Source organism: Anguilla rostrata, chromosome 14, assembly GCF_018555375.3.
Source record: "Anguilla rostrata isolate EN2019 chromosome 14, ASM1855537v3, whole genome shotgun sequence".
Classification (NCBI taxonomy): Eukaryota; Metazoa; Chordata; class Actinopteri; order Anguilliformes; family Anguillidae; genus Anguilla; species Anguilla rostrata.
Genome location: NC_057946.1, coordinates 11,487,021 through 11,504,403, shown reverse-complemented (window position 1 = coordinate 11,504,403; position 17,383 = coordinate 11,487,021). Strand labels below are relative to the sequence as shown.

General features: G+C 39.5%; 1 protein-coding gene across 7 annotated transcripts in view; it reads right to left on the bottom strand.

Annotated features, from left to right (window-relative positions):
- nrg1 (neuregulin 1) overlaps positions 1–17,383 on the bottom strand; it is a 145,047-nt gene that overhangs the window by 68,517 nt on the left and 59,147 nt on the right. The window contains exon 1 of one of the 7 annotated variants that reach the window (XM_064307340.1): positions 6,757–7,041. The exons of the other annotated variants lie outside the window; for them this stretch is intronic. Coding sequence (XP_064163410.1) covers positions 6,757–6,859 — 103 coding nt within the window. The 5' untranslated portion in view covers positions 6,860–7,041. Of the gene's footprint in view, positions 1–6,756; positions 7,042–17,383 lie in introns of those variants that run through there. 7 annotated transcript variants of the gene reach the window in all.

Genomic DNA, 17,383 nt, shown 5'->3' with positions numbered 1-17,383 from the left:
CACGTCTGACTGTACAGAATATTTAAGTAACCCTGTAACTGGCTATGGCACATCACATGATGTTCATTACTGATGACCTGGGAACACCCAAAGATTCCTTGGTCAGGCAAAAGTGCTCCAACAAGAATAAAGCAGAGAGTAGAGTACTTTTGGGTATTCCGTAACTTGGTGACAATAATTTTAAATCAAGAATGAAAAGTGGAATCGAGAACAGTGCTCCAGCAGCATGTGTGTAAATTTTGTAGCTGGTCATTCCAGTCTGATCCCTCCCTTCCCCTCCCCTCCCCTCCACCCCACACCCCCACAATCACTGGCATCTACGTGGCTGGCCAGACATTTCTGGACCTGAAAGTGAAGGCAGACATGTGCAGGGCCAGTTTTAAGCAAAAGCGATGCAGGCAGTTGCCTAAAGGCGCCATCCAAATCTGTGCACATCACATATATAAAATAACGTGTTCTGATTCAGGCTAATAGGACTTAGCATTCAATGGATTCCTTTCTTTTTTATTTTAATGACCACCCCCTTTAGTAGGCAACCAAAAGTTATGGCAGACCTCAAAAGGCCTGAACTAAAACATTTGCTTTGGGAAGGGGCTCCACAGACACTGCATTTCCGCAGGGCCCATAATTTCAGGTGACATCCCTGTCGCTTGATGCCTTCATCGCAACTACAAAAACAGACCATTTTCTTTTGCAAATGTGGAACAACAAATGCCTACTGTCCAGAATAAAACTAGAGCCCAGTTAGATTGTCAGAACACTGCATTCTGAACACTGCAGGAAGATTTCTTTTAAAACAGTGAAGGGTCCCTTTAAGAGACTTTGGAGTTGTTGAAACAGGTTAAGAAACACAGGAGTTTCATTCAGAAACTTGGCTCTGCTCTAGTTGCGATGCCATTGGCTGGGCCCTCCCCATTCAACCTTTTATTTCTGGGCAGGTCTGTCATTAGAGGTGTTGCTCAATCGTGCCACTTACAATACCTCAACTGTCAAAAAGTATTGTAACCACAAGGGTTTCCCACCAAACCTGAGTGCTTTTTATCTTCATTCCTCCTTTTGTTTGCTGTAGGAAAAAACCCTCTTAGTCACAGCTGTTACTTTCACTCCAATACATCATTCCAGAACAGGGATTCAACAAACCCAACCCAACCAGAACAACAACAGAAAAGAGAAGGAAAAAGTCATTTTTAAAAAAGTCATAGAAAAACCAGACACAAAACTAACAATCTTTCTCCGTGAAGCTGCTAAAGCTTGTAGCGTTTGCACAAACGTGTGGAGCCAACATTCCAACGTGCACTGTCAACGGTGGATACGCAAGCAGTTTGTCAAGTTTTTTTGGCGCAATCACCTCCCAATAGGCTTAGACATACAGGGAACCATTTGAAAAACTTGCTGTTGTCTCCAAGAAATGGAAAACGATATTAAAACTGTAAGGGGGGGGAGGGGGGAGGCAGTGTGGGGGTGAATGCTAGGAATGCAGGTCTTCATGCAACGAGGATTCTTCTATTGTCTTTCCAAGTAATGCTCTTTTCCCTGACATAATCGGCCTAATCCTCAGCTCACTGACAGACCTGGAACTGCTTGATGTTTAGCCGGGGGGGTGGGGGCGGAGGACACATTTGCACACCACGTAAAGGTGTATTCACTGTCAGGGGCACAAGCTGTCCCAGAAACCAGTCATCACTGGAATGAAAGCAGGGAGTGCTTAAGCCCAGATTTAAAAGCCCCGTTCTCCAAATGTTTCTCCACTAATTCCTACCAACGGTGATTTCAATTCCCAAAACCCCAAAACTGCATACTCCACAACATCACAAATGAGTGTTGACAGACCTAGCAGTCTAATAATAATGTTTGGAGGAATATCAACAGACTATATCTTCAGAACTCTCTTATCTGTGTTGGTCTTAATTGCAAATTCTAATTGTAACCCTGTTTCAATCTCATTTTCATTGCTAGTAAAATAGTTCCTAATGTGTCTGCTGAATAGTACTGTAACATAACTCCAAGGAGCATAGGCTTTTTTTTTTTTTTTTCTTTGAAGTTCATGAGCCATTTCAGATCTGGGGCATTCCAAGCTAATCAGTGCTAATGCTAAGGATGCTAGCTAAATGTCTCCTTGGCAGTAGCTCAAGCATATACAAGGATGTGTTCATAACTGGCTGGTAAATCTGTAACTAAATTAAGAAGAGAAACAACCAGATCGTTTCTTGTAGTTTTCAGCCACGGCCTCAATTAACTGCCCGTGAACTGTGGACAATGCACTGGATGTCCGTTTTACACAAACGCATTCACCCGAAATCCACCGTGCAGGCCATAAAAGTGTTCCTATGGCAAAGGGGGGATAACTTAATTTGGGCCCGATTCCCTTTGTTTGCTCAGGGCTAAGACGTTGGCTGGGTCCAGGCTGCCCCATCCAGCTGTTTCCCCATGTCACGGCTGGAGCTCCCATCGGGGGGGGGTGGTGGGGAGAGTTGGGTAGGAGGGAGCACAGGAACTCCTACGCGTTCTTCAAACCACAAAATTTACACGGATTGGACTCCACATTCTGTCCCCTGGGCGCTCCAGTGAGAGAGGCATTCCATGATCTAACGCTGAGTCTCAGACGCAACGGAGGACAGAGGGCCCAAATATCTCCACCACACTGTCATACCCGAGACTATTGTGACTAGTCTGGTAGCCAATATCTCACCCTCTCCAGTGAAGAAAAACCTATCCTTATGTAATTATGTCTCAAACCTTGCCAAAGACCAAAAAAAAAATTTTTTTTTTAATCCACACCTTCTTGAATTCCTCTTTTCAATAATGTGCGGATTTCTTAGGGTTTTGACTGAGGGCCCCAGAACGAAGCACCCTATATGAAGGACATGGCAGCTACCTTCCCCGGCTGCCCTGGTTGAAATGCTTCATCCCAAAATGTTTTCTGAAGTCCTAGACTGTTCCCGCAACTTTAGAGATAAACGGCTGCCAAATTTGTGGTCATATGTTGTCCGATTTATCAAGCATCTCAGGGAAGGAGCACTGATCTAGGATTGTTTTTACAGTGTAGCTTATAATGGGCAAGATTAGGATGCGGACAGGAGGAAAGGGTCCCAGATCAGAGCTTGCTTGTTCATTTTTGAATAGGAGCACTATGACGCTGCTTCCGTACTTTACCATTCCTGAACCCAAAAGACTGGAAGTTTGTGTCAGTGAAAGCGCATTAACATTAAGCATTTTAAGAGCAATCATTTTCTGTCAAAATGTGGGATTTCATGTGCATTTTCAGATGCACATGTAAGCAAAATAGACATATATAATGCACAGTACATAATTGGCATAACATGCACCTTTCTGATAGTTATTAACCCCCCTCATCAATACTTGTCACACTATAGGGTAGAGGGGGCTACTGGCCCAAAGTGAACCTGTACTCTCATTTCCGGCCAAGATCACACTGCCTATATTACATAGAAACTGAGGTCTTCTTCTGTGCCAATCCAGTGCAGTGAGCCTTCAAAGGTATTCAGGGAAATTCCAATGTTAATGTTGCCCCACTGCATTTTTCCTTCTTTCCTTCTTACTTTCTGTTTTCACATTCTTTTTCCTGACAATGCCGAAATAATCTAAGATCATAAATAGGTGTAGAGTCAAAGGCTACAATCGCTTATCAGCACGACTGAATTGCAGTCCTCGTTTCAAACTAACTACAGGTTTCGTTGAATCTTTGAACATGTAGGAAAGCAGATAGTAGGTAAGAGGCAAATATGCTTGGGAAGAAATGGACAGCAGAGCGAATGGACAATCTTAACTTCCATGGGACACTCATAGACTGTCCCCTCTAGAGGGCAGTATTGAGGTAAAGACACTTGTGATGTGGCCACCCCACCAAGTAGGCTATAGCCAGTGACTATGCTATCTGCTCATGTGCATTCCCAGTCCAGGTCTTAAAAAAAAAGAGAAGGAAATGCTACAAAGAGCAGCGTGTAATGGCTGCTATAATAATGACAACGATGAAACCCATCTGATGAGCCTTAACAATGGGTCCCCCACTCCAAACCCAGGCTTAATTAACAGGTACATCAAAACCTTTGAGAGATTTGGGCCATGATACTGTTCAATTCACAATACAGGTGTTGAAGGTGTTTACAAAATATGTTGCCCCACCGTTAACTTTCTGTGCTTTTTAAGAAAAGTCTCTTTATTGTCATGACAGAAAATTGGCAACAGAAGGCAAAACCACTGAATGTGGAAAAAGCATGAACAAAAGCAATATATCAGGTATAAAAGTTTTTTTAATTATTTTTATGTTTTACTTCAAACCTACATGTTTTTGAATAATTGATGTGGTGCAGTGGCAGAGAGGGAAATATTACCACACTGCCATATGCAATATGGTCATGCACAATTACATGCATCCCACATTCCTGTCATGAACCGTAATGTAGCTTTAGTTCATGAATGTTTCAGTAAGATAAACTGTCCAACTGTCAGAAACTGATAAACCAAGTGTGCATGTGATCATTATTCGCTTCCTTTGAGAAAATAAAAGGTAGTATCACAAGCAGGATTTCAGGGACCAGGTCAGAGACTGTGGCACAACATCGCACAGTAGAGTCACCACCAGGTAGAAACACAGTCCAATGCGCACCTATGAGGACATGCACTCGGGCAGAACTGAGGGCTTATTTCCCAACAAAAAAGGAAAATTTCTAATGAACAGTTATGACATCACAACAGAAAGTTGATGGGGGGGTCTGGGGGAATCTTCTGTTTCATATGGGCCAATTTCCTATGAGTGTCTTATCAGTGAGACTTCATCTAGGCTATATATTCCATATAACGCATTACGCAAGGAGGTAAAACTTCACACTGTGGCAAGGTAAACTGTCAAAAACAGTGCCCCAGATTCATAAGAATGCGGATGTAAAGTCCAGACCTGGAGTACACTGTCATACTATGCATTCTGCTTCACACGACAGAGATAAGCAATCAGTCTACCAGCAATGCATGAGCTAAATTACAGTAACACTGACAATCACAACTGAACTTTCCAATGTCTTTCCATCACAAAACTATTTTTTGTTTTTACATCACAAACTGCATATTTAACACTCATTGTTATTATTATACAAATCATCTTTATAATAATAAACCAAAAAATAGAAAGACACTATTACACTGACACACTTGAATATTCCAAAGGTGACATTGCAGGTACCCAATCATAATCATTCATTATGAAGGAATCAGATCAGAAAAGCCCAACTGACTTGTCATCTCTTAAATAGTGTGTTAGACAGTGGTAGAAAAGGAATAACACAGTGCCCCTTCCCCATCCCGATCCCCATCCCTGTCCCCTGCACATTTGCCCTGAGTTCTGATATGGGCTGGAAGCTAAACAATGAAGACCATACCTTGATGCGATCATATTACAATCCACCACCCCAACACACCAGCCTGACCACTCCGCACAGCGGAACAACATTTCCACCATCAGTGTCAGTATGATCAAGAGTTGAACTTTTCAGCACTCTAGGAAACATTACTTCAACATCCCCTTCATTATTCTGAATGACAGGGCTGCTATTTTAGGCCATCACTGGGGATGTCGTATCAAAATTCTGATGTGTGCCTTCAGTGCCCAGTTTCAGGAGGTGCCACACACCCCTTATGCTGTGCCTAATCATGCCAAAACCTACTTTTTACCTCCTAACACAGACTATTCAATGCCACTGGGGTCATCCAAAATAGTCACATCGACCATTCAATCACATCAATGGCTACTAATCCAACTCTATTACTACACGAGTTGAAATGTTATCCAATCTCATTTCTTTACATAAGAAAATGATTTTAAAGTTTCCATGTAGTTATATTACATATTACATATGGGGAACATACGCTGTATTTCCTGAATATAAAGCTTGCACTGAATGCATACTTTCAGAACTTAACCAAACAACATTCTCAAACGGTGGGGCGCTTGGCGCGCGTTATGGTTTCTCAGGAAAACGCACGTGCTTAACAACATATATTTTTTAAACTACGTGTTAAGTAGCCTAATAAAAGCTGTTTCAATCTGGCTATTTAATTAAATTATTTAATTATTAAATGCCAATGCATGTACAGTACCACCTGCGTTCTAAATCTCCTCATGACAGAACATGATCTTGTCAAGCACATGGTTTCAGGGAAAATGCAGTTCCAGTAACAGGCGATCTCTTTAACACTTCAAGATTGTTTGATTCAAGATACTTTCTCGAGTATAGATCACGCAGTTTACAATGACTGTACTCTGAATGACGTTCGGGTTTTTTAAAGCACCACTCCTTACCCGTGCTTGTAGCCACACGCATCTAGTTGATGTTTCATGTTTCAGTGCCAAACTACATTGGATAATGCGCATGTTTAACCTTTTCAGGTGATTGAAAATATATTTTAAAAAGATGAACACCATTACACGAAAAACTCACTTGAATCCCACAATTTGATAATAAACTGAGGAATGCATTTCAGTTACGTAAATGTGTGTGCAAAGTAGTTTTTAGTTCCTGAACTTCCTCAGAAAACCCATCAATGATTACACCTGTACTGCCTTCAACCGGTATCTGGAGCATGTAGCGCCGCGAAATACTTTGCCAGAGCTAGGTAAAATAATGAATGGACGCATATGTGAACAGAACATAGTTTAAATCAACAAGTCTTTCCATCCTAAATTGTTTGCTAGCACTGTCTTCACAGGTCAATTAGCTTAGAACAGTACTAAAAATGGCATACCTTGTGGTCCTGTGTCGGAAGAAGTTGGTGTCTCACTTCTATCTTTCTTTCCTTTTTTATTTCCACCTTTCATCCCGTCTTTGCCCCTTTTCTTATCTGACATGGTTCTTTCAAAAGAGATCCTTTAGTGGAAGGACACGACCGGGCAGTGAATTAACTCCTCAAAGTTTGTTTCCCTTGGATCCTTGCTTCTCCTCCGTCGCTGTTATTGATCTCCGTGTTCACTGCAGTTACGGCGTGCGAATTAGTCCGGTCAACTGTTGAATCGCAATACCACGCAGGGTGCATGTGTTCCCCGTCCTAGTTAAAAAATGTAAAATGGGCGGAGTTTCGACAAATTTGGTCATGGAAGTAACTTTTTTTTTTTAACTTTCGAAGTTGCCTTCTAAATACTTGCATATTACCAAGTTTACGTGGCTTTTTGCTCCATATTATGTATATATATATTTTTTTTCTTCCTGGCATATAGACAAGGAAATCAGGGAGAGGTACAATAAGACAGATACAGGACAGTGGGGTTACAGTGTACAACAATGCTATTTTAATTAACTCATATTCGTGTATGTTGTCTTTACAAAAACAAAAATAGGTCATTTTTGAAGTTTGTTTCTTCACAGGTAGCATGTTTCGATTGAGTTGGGTCATTCACTCGTGGTCACAGGTATTATTTACTTCTTTGTTTTTTGAAAACACATTTAGTCAGTGAAACATGGATGTATATACATCCAGCTTTCAAAGGCTCTTAATAAAATTGAGTTTATTTAATGGGCTTTTTGGTTCTTTGGCTTTTATTGATTAATATATGGGCTTCTTAATCGGGGAAAATAAATATATATTGATGCTTATAGGCAAGTGTAGTTGTTTCTGCAGGAAAGAGGTTGTAGTTGATCTCTGCGAATTAGACATTTATATTAGGAGGGAATATTGAGCTCTTATTATCAGATCAAAAAAAAAAAAAAAATACTAAAAGGCATCAAATGAACTTGCCAGGCATCAAAATTTAAGAAATTGTAATGACATCATATAAAGAACAGCCACAAACTTATGAGTTTGCATTATATCATAATTATATAATAATCAAATCATAACTCCTGCTGAAAACATAATAAACTGTATGGTCTACATATAGATGCAAGCAATTTTAGGTTATATTTTTGAAATTATGAACAGGAATGTTAGATAAAATATCAGCGTGCCAAATTCCAAATTCCTTATGAGAATGTGGTGACAGTAACACACATTACTACAGCACATCCATGTTAAGGGTGCATCCAGTGTTCAACACTTACCTATTCTGTTTGAAACATCACCACAAAACATTGACTCTGACGTCATTTTTTAAACCAGGTTTTTTTTACATTTTTATATATACGCATGACACTGATGACCCAGCCACCTTGTTTATATATTGCAGTCAACAAGCAGCTGAGAGTTACGTCTTTCAGCTTGCGTAGTAGAGTGGGAGAATACAGAATCCCCCAAGTTTAGAAATGTTTATACAAGACTGCGAATCAGTACAAAGACAAATGACTGTTTAGGCATAAAGATTACAGAGCTGGATTTTGTGTCGTTTAAAAAATTAGAAATTAATATGAGTTTGATTTTATAGAGTATCCTACTGTCCAAATTCTTTTTACAGCCAGTCATGCTTCTACCTCTACCTTCACTTTAAAAAAAAAAAAAAATGGAAGTTGTGCAAGTTGAGTCAGACCCCTGGTTTCTGGTAGTGAGGCTGACGACAGCAGGGCATGAGCTACAAGACCGGGCCTGTTCTTGTTCTGAAGCTCCAGTACCAGCATGGTGTCAGATGCTTGCTGGTCCAAACCCCTATCGCAATAGTTCAAACGCTGTACTCGTTAACACCTGCAACAAAGTCCATAAATGAGATTAAGTCACCGACCGTTTCCATGGCCCAGGTCATACGCAGTCCTACCTAGAACACACGGTGCCGAATACTCTTGCTAACGTGCCACTAGAATACAAACAAGCCCTCTGTCTCTCCCTCTTTACTGCTGCCTAGCCTTTGTGGTTTCTAATTCAGCAGCAGGTTTACCTTGGCACTCCCAAGAATGTTTTTTTTTTTTTTCCTGTTCCTCAGATCAAGGGGATTCATATTCTACCGACTAACAATGTTTGGCCCCTTGTTATGCTCAATTAGCATCTGCCCCATGCCTCTGTTCACCTAAAACAAGAAGCCACATCAAGTCTGCCATACAGTGGCTCTCTGAATGCGCTTGCAACTACAGTACAGTATTTCATTATTGCTTTCAAATTTGTGTATAGTCAGTTAAAACACACATTTAAGCTGAGTCATGAAGTGCATTTTGCACCGCCTTTTCTCAGGACTCAGAGAACTGTTTTTTTTGTTGTACTATTGGCTCTGGTTTAATTTTTTAAAAACTTGCAAGCAAAAATTGATTTGATCTGATTTGATAAACTTGGGCCCAGACCTAGTTTGTGTTTACTCATTTTTCCCTGCTTTTTTGTGATCACAGGACTATTGATTCAGCAGCATGCCATGAATGAAATTCTTTGCAAGTTAATCCTTTCTTGAACAGATTATCATTGATATGGGCTAAACAACTCATGAGTCATACTCTGTTTTTTATATGAATGAACATTTTATTTCTCCCATAAATCATATTATCTTTACTGAATTTGTGTTGTTGGTTTTACAATCTCCCCGTTCCACGAGTAGGGGCAGGTACCTGAATAAACAGGTATTGTTTGAGACAATGTAGGGTACCGCGTCTGCCTGAGAGTTTCACTCTGTGGGTGTTTAATGAAACTACAACAGGTTAGTGTGGCAGATGTTACCCTCCCAGTTATCCCACACTTCACAGTAAAGGTGTACTTTCTTTGGAGAAGAGGGAGGAGAGGGAGGATATTTTACTAAATGCCAGAAATGAGTCACGCTAACTGTCAGGGATCACGGAACCAAGCAGAAAAGCTCTATGGAATGTTTAGGCCATGGCAGAGTAAACTATGAGTGACCTACAGTCATGTACACAACAGCTATGTGTAGAATGCAAACTTTAATGATGCATTTCTAGAACTCATAGAAAGAACCTAAACTGAATGATTGGTTTTCTGAAGTACAAGTCCACACAATGGCAGTTAAGCATTTGACTGTAAAACACAAAAAAATGAGTGAGATTGCCTGAATTCACCCTGAAGAAAAAATGCCAGTAAAATAGTCTCAGGCTGGTATCTATACAGTGTTATAAGTTTGACCTGTTTGACACGTTAAATTAGTCTGCCCAAACATAGGTAATGCGCTTTGCAGATGAAAGGTCAGTTACTTCTGACATAATCTTGTGTGGGTGGGGTGCTAATTGCAGGAAACAATTCAAGCCAACTCAACCACTGTCCTAGCTGAAACTTGTAGAACCAGTCAAATTGCAGAATATTTTGTGGACACATCTCAAAAACTGTAATTCTCTTTTTAGATACTCTTGACACATAGGTTGCAAGTTTGAATCCTAGGTGGCCATACTCCATCAGTTGGGCTGAGCATGTTTAAATACATATACACCAGTATTTATTTATTTATTTACTTATACAGCACTTTAATACAGGTGTGTAGCACAAAGTGATTCCTGACATCAGACTTTAAGTTGAATATTACTGAAATTTGATCCATACAAACCAATTCTCTTTGCCTTTTTTTGACCTATGAGAAAACCTATGGTTTTGTTATCATTTAGCTGAAGGAAGTTTTCCAACGTCCAGTTTTTTATATCAGTCCTGCATTTAGTTAGAACCCAATCTGAGGGGCTTTTCCCAGGCTTAATACTAATGTACAGCTGTGTACCATCCGCATAATCATGGAAAGACACACCATTACTAGGAATAATATTGCCAAGTGGGAGCATGTACAGTGAGAACAGCAAAGGGCCAAAAATTGACCCTTGTGGGACAGCACAAGTAATACTGACTTTCCTTGACTCCTACTCATCAAGAACAAAAAACATTTTTCCATTGGTGAGATAAGACTCAAACCATTTTAGTATCGTTCCAGATATTCAAACTTCTCTATAAATTGTCAGAGCTGTTTTAAAACAATCTTTTCAAGTACTTAACTAAGAAAAGGGAGGTTTGAAATTGGTCTTTAATTACTTAGAATAGAATTGTCGAGATTAGCCTTTTTGAGAATAGGTTTAACAATAGCTCAATTCAAGTTGGATGGAAATACCTGTGGAGAGTTATGATGGCTAAGACAACACTAGAATGGCTTCTACACAAAGCCATTTTAACATGACTGTTAAAGAGATCCACCAACTTATCTTACAGAAAGTTCAGACGTAGTCATATACTCAGAAAACTTGGCTTCAAGATTTCCAGCAGCGTGATGTAGTCAATGTAGTCAATGGACTCAAAGGTTGCCTTGGATCAAAGTATATGTAAGTGAGGGGAAAAAAATCTGTGTTACTACAGATCTTTTATGCCCAAAAGCTGTGAATCTGCATCTGTTAAAGTGCAGGTTATAGCTATACTCACATAGAGTGGAGTTAGAGGAAGACTTTCACATGCGGCTTTAACATGCAGTCCACAGGCACCAATGAATGGACATCGCTGCATGGTGATGAACATGGACCCCTATCCAAATGAAACCTCCCATTCCCTGGGCAAGGCAGTTACCAATAGCGTGTCTCCCTATGGAGCTACCAGCCACAGTTGGCATTTCTTTATTTTATGTTTCTAATAAAACAAGTTGAGGAGAAAGCATTTTCAAGCAATATCCCAAATGTCACACATTCCCATTTGCATTAATATGCATGCAAGATTCTAAAAATGATGCAGATGTCTTTGATGTAGAAACTATATGTATTCCACATGTTCTGACATAATTCAAAGAAATATATCAAACATGCACATATTAACATGTTTCTTTCAATCTTTCCAACTTTCCAAAATTCCAAAATGACCAGAATATCCATTTGATCAGAAAAGGAGTGACTTGCATTTCTAAGAAACATCTGTGTCTGCTGCACTTTTCTGTCACATCCTCAAAAACAATGATTAAATTAGAGGAACACATGGCCAATCTTATTCACCTACAACAGGCGGTTTCATACAAACAGTTTACAGTGGTGAGGTCAAAGCACTCTTATGGATTTCAAGATTCCCGAGTGCTGTTCTGAGAATTCACTGCCTTTTTGCGTGTAATTGGTATAAACTCATAACGCCCACATGGAAAAACCCCAGAAAAAAAGAAAAAAAAACAAAACAAACCCCGCAGCCCCTCCCCCTTATAGAAAATTAGCCATCCAACTCACAGATGGATTCTTCTGATTAATTGACAAAATATTTGGATAATAGATGGCACTTGTTCCTCTGGTTTCTGTTGTGATTTACATCCAAAAAGGGAAATTAATGTACAGATGTAATATAGCATAAAGAAAATACTCTCAGTCCACACAGCTTTCTGCATGGAGATTGTAGTTCACAAAAACTGTAGAAAGCTGTTGTGTTTATCCATTTCCGTGGATTTATGGCCATGGCTTCATTTTCCACACATCTCTGAGCAACAGGAAACAGACCCTCCATTTCTTCTAGACGTTTTATGCATTATTAATCATTCCATGGGTATTACGAAGTTAAGGGATGCAGAAGACCCCTGTTTTGGGTCCATACTCATAAAGCATCTCCGTGATTAAGTGCTAATCTAGGATCAGTTTTCCCTAGTACATCAAAACCTTATCTATTTCCAGCAAAAAAGCCAAACTGATCCAAGATAAGTAGTGATACCCAGATATGCCTTATGAATACCGGCCTTGCTTTTTTGCTATCTCACAGTTGTCTCCTGTTTCCTGAGGTGTCTGGTGCTGTAATATTGGGAAAACTGACCCTGGAGTTGTTTTTAACGGCAGATTAATTGAGGCATACTGTGTGTTTTGCCTGATCCTTAGTGGCCTTTTTTGTTTACTTTCTATTGTCTGTGAATGTGAACAGATTATTCTATTTCTTTTTATTTTTAAATTTTTTTTACAACATTCTATACTACCCCTGCACACTTTTGATGTTAGTTCAGTTGGCATGTGTCTGGATGGATGTAAATAAACCTCAGGGAAAGTATTTGGTTGAACACACTAAGCATTTCAGTAGATCAAACTTCTGGCTGCGAGACTGAATATGTGCTTGCCACTAATTTCTATGCAGCTTTCTTTCAAATACTTCCTTAGATTTCCAAGAAAAAACATGATTTCTTTTTTGCTAGCTTCAAATGGACATGTTATATAATTACTCAAAATCATTTCTCCAGTTGTTGTCCTTGAAGTTCAGCAGAGCAACAATAACAACAATTACCAAAATGTGATTTTACGTATTCTGCCCGAGTGGACGGATGGAGACCTGCTGTACAGCTGGAGAGCATGGCAGGGCTCCATCCAGAATCACTCACAATATCAGCAACTTCAATAGGCAATTCTCTGTGAGACGCCTTTTCATTCTTTCTTCAGTAATTTCATTGGTTATCTCCATCGCAGCTCCAGAGTTCAAATGAGATCATTTCAATTTTGAAAGTTACTTCCTCTATACTTTCATCGGTTTAACATGTGTGGAGGTATTCAGACGGGAAGTTTCTTCATTTGTTTTTCGCTATCTGTAAAAAGCTTATTTCTTTCCAGCATTTATTTTCTCTGTAAACCAAAGTGCTGTATCAAGTATATGAGAGCTCTCTCCTGTTTGGTGTGGGGAGGTGGAAAATAATTGACACGATATAACGATATGGAGTCCATTATCGTGCACTTCCCCTGCAAATAAAAGTTTCTTCTGGCATGATGGAGAGGGAGGGGCGCTCCTCTCTAGACGACCGTGTAAACGCGGCAGGCATAAATCGAGCCTTTCAAAGATGCTTTCCTTTTTTTTGGACTTAACTGAATGTGAATTAAATATTCATCACTATTTACCAATATAATATAACTTAGGCCTTTACAGCTTATTCATAATGGGGAAATTATAAAGACCTGAATTCAGCCCATCCTAAAATATTTCAGTCATTTTCGCCTTCATTTCGTTGTAGGCATAGAGGCCCTATGACTTCCCAGTGACTGATGTAACTTGCATGACATTCTCATACATTTGCATGAGAATGCAGGTAACTACTCACACATATATGCACTGCATAAACTACCACTACTCCGCTGTGCTGCAGTTCTAAGCATATATAGGCCTGGATTCACTCAACATTTGTATTTAACATTTGTATGCACCTACTGTATAAATGCAAGTTTTTATTCATTTATTTAATTATTTAGTTAGTTTGTTTGTTTGATTGATTGTTCAAGAAAAAAATGTATGTGTGTTTAATTGTGTCATTGAACACTGAATCCTGTCCTTCAAATGCATACATGTATCCTACATTTGATTGCTTTCTGCCAAACCCATTTGCATTTGAAACAGAAAAGTTCTGTCATTTGTCAGATGCCACTTTAAGCTCACTTTAAGCAGGAAACAGAAAGGCCATGCTTCAAATCAGATAATGGTTCTGAACTTGTTCTGATATTTTTATAATTAAAATAGCCTTCCAGCTGCAGATGGTTTCATTGCAATTAACTGTGTCTAATGCTGTGATTTTATAAGGGCCCCTTTCCTCATTACACTATATAATTTTGCTCATGAGAAAGAGTTTAATTTAATTTAATTATCAATTATAAGATCACAGAGATCAGTTTACATAAAACCATTTTTTTTACATTCAGAAAGCACAGGTTGAGATTCAATCAGTTAAAAAAAAAAGGAAATGGCAGTTACTCGGTGGGCTGAATGCAAATTGGATGACTTGTTAATTGTGCATCACAGTTACACATATGTTCAGGGTAGTTATCAAATTAAAGGTTACTGCCAGGTGCAACACAGGGTGACAAATAACATTTTCAGTGGGTGGTTCTCTGGTGAAAGGGGTTAAACCAGCCTAAACACACATTTTTCAACCTGTTTGTGTTGTGTAGATAAGGAGGCAATATTTTCAACAGCTTTTGATTTTTTGTAAATATTTTTCTGCCATCAAAGCTGGAAGCCAGCGCGCGTACTACCGAGCGAGTGGGAGTCGGAGTCCTGGGACAAATGTCTCAGGTGTATATTTTATCGCCCCCTTAAAAGGCCGTTCCATCCAAAAGGAACGGCACAAAGACCACTATTAAAGCATCTCCCTGTAAATATTATGAGTCCCCTTGAGGCCTGAGCCCTAAACAGACTGCTAATGCCTCGGTGCGTTAAAAAACATTTGGGTAAATGAAAAGAGCTGGCAGCTGACTCATCAAAGCCACCTACTCCTTTTTTTCTGTTATGGCCCAGATGTCTGCACCAATGTGTGTACATCTTGTCATACGGTGTTTTCATGATGTGATGTTGAAAGTGAAGTTTGTTTTGGTCTGTTTAATAAACACTGTATAACTCTCAAAAAGAAAATAGGCCCCCATCGTAAAAAGACTAGTTTAATACAGTACATGTAAATATAATTGCAATACAACATCCTGAATGCAATATCTATCCTTGGATGTTGGGACAACGTTTACCATGTGATTTATTAGTATTTTATTGCCTGACAGACATTATAATCCATAACACAAGGCCAATGTGGCAAGACACAATGAAAGCAAACGAGTTCCAAGAAAGAGAACACAGGTACCAAGCAATTTGCGGTCAGTGCTAAATCTGTGAGCATAAAAAAGGTACTTAAACCCTTCGACATACAGTAAGGCTGACATAACACTGTCATACAGTACACATGTCAGAACAGCTGCACAAGGTGGCATAACAGATTATGCTTTTATCAATAAATGTAAACTAAAACTCAGACCATAGATTTTTGCATGTGCAAAGTGTCTATCAAACACCCAGAAATTAAAAATGTGTATGTCAGACGAGTATGTAAATAGAGCTTAAAAGCCATATCCTGTGCCATATACCAGCACTACCAAACTGCTAATCCCTTTGCAATTTCACACATGCTTGATTACATACTTAATTCAAAACTGAAATTGCCTCGATACATCACACCATATGGTAAGTTATTTTAGAGGAGGGTGGTGCAAACATAACAGACAACACTGAAGGTCAACACATTCTTTCGGAAGAGAAATACACCTCGAGAGCCCTCTTGCAGTTTTATGTTTTTCATTATTTTTCCGTCCCATCATGTCCTGGGCTGCACATTTATTTGACAGATCAGGACAAATAACAGATGGGCATCGAGGGGTAGCATCACAATATCTGCCCAAGATGAAAACACCTTCCCCCAAACCAGGTTTACACAGTACATTATGAGTCCCCAAATCAGCTGTATAAGGCACAGCATTCCAACTCTGCTTCATAAGCTTCACTACACACAAGTTTACACTACTCTACTCCTGTACATATTGCTAGACTTTATTTCTTCTGTCTTTTTTTGTGTTTGTATAAATTACGACAGCATTTTACTTTTTTCAAAAGTGGAAAAATATTCTACCTTTCATTAGTTGTGTTTTTTATGGTTAACTCGATATATCAACTCAAAACTGCCAGCCCAATTGGAGTGCGTGAATGCGTAGGTGAGTCTGACTGGATTCAGCCAGGACTTTGAACAGCCTTCAGCTTTAGTTTCACACAGTTTCTTACCAATGCCCTTTCCCTTTCCTTTGCAGAAGGAATGCCAGCGGATGAACAACTGAGTGAAACCCTTGTGCACTGTATTGTGCTTACTATTGCATGTTGTGTTATGTGTGATGCATGATGTGTGATATGTGTTGTGTGATGTATGATGTGTGATGCATGTTATGTGATGTATGTGTGATGCGTGTTGTGTGATGTATGATATGTGATGCATGTTGCATGATACGTGTTGTGTTATGTATGATGTATGATGTGTGATGCGTGTTGTGTGATGTATGATGTGTTATGAGTTAAATGCAATTTGCAATGCAAACTGCTTGCCTGGGGCCTGCAGATAACTCTGGTACAACTGACTCGTAAGTTGTACATGGTCCCTGTCAAACAAATAAACATATAAATAAATAATGCAACACAGTATTGAGAGTGAATTCACTTTCATGACTCTAAAAAATGCTGCTCCTCTCAAAAAAGTTCCCCATACCACATAGCAACACTTCAACATGTCTCCAGCTGTCTCTAGATCAGATCTTGTCACAGCTGATGTGATTCCTAAAAACCAGCGTCTGTATTTAGTGTGCCTTTGGCAAGTCAAGGAGGCTGTCCAAATATGCACACTTGATCACACTTGCACGCTTGGGCCCTTGGCGTGCATGTTCACATGCTTAACACAAGTGCACAACTGTGTCCCATTTCACAAATAATCAAAAGTGCCGTGTGCTCGATATGCACTTTATCCTTGGGCCAAACTGCCGGGTTGTGTGTTTACTGGAGGAAAATGCCACCAAAGAAATATCACTACAAGAAAGATGTTCGCAAAGATGCAAATGTGACTTTATATTTTGTTCATATCATAGCATCATGATGGCATTGGTAATGTGAATATAACATTATCCAGCTTGGTTAATTTGTCTGCAGTTAGTAAGCCCATATCAGGCTTTGCACAGCTATTGCTAGCTACTCTATTAATAGCAGTGTGACTACAATAATTTATTTGAAATAGGGACCATAGAACAAAAAGTGTGTCTCAATTGTT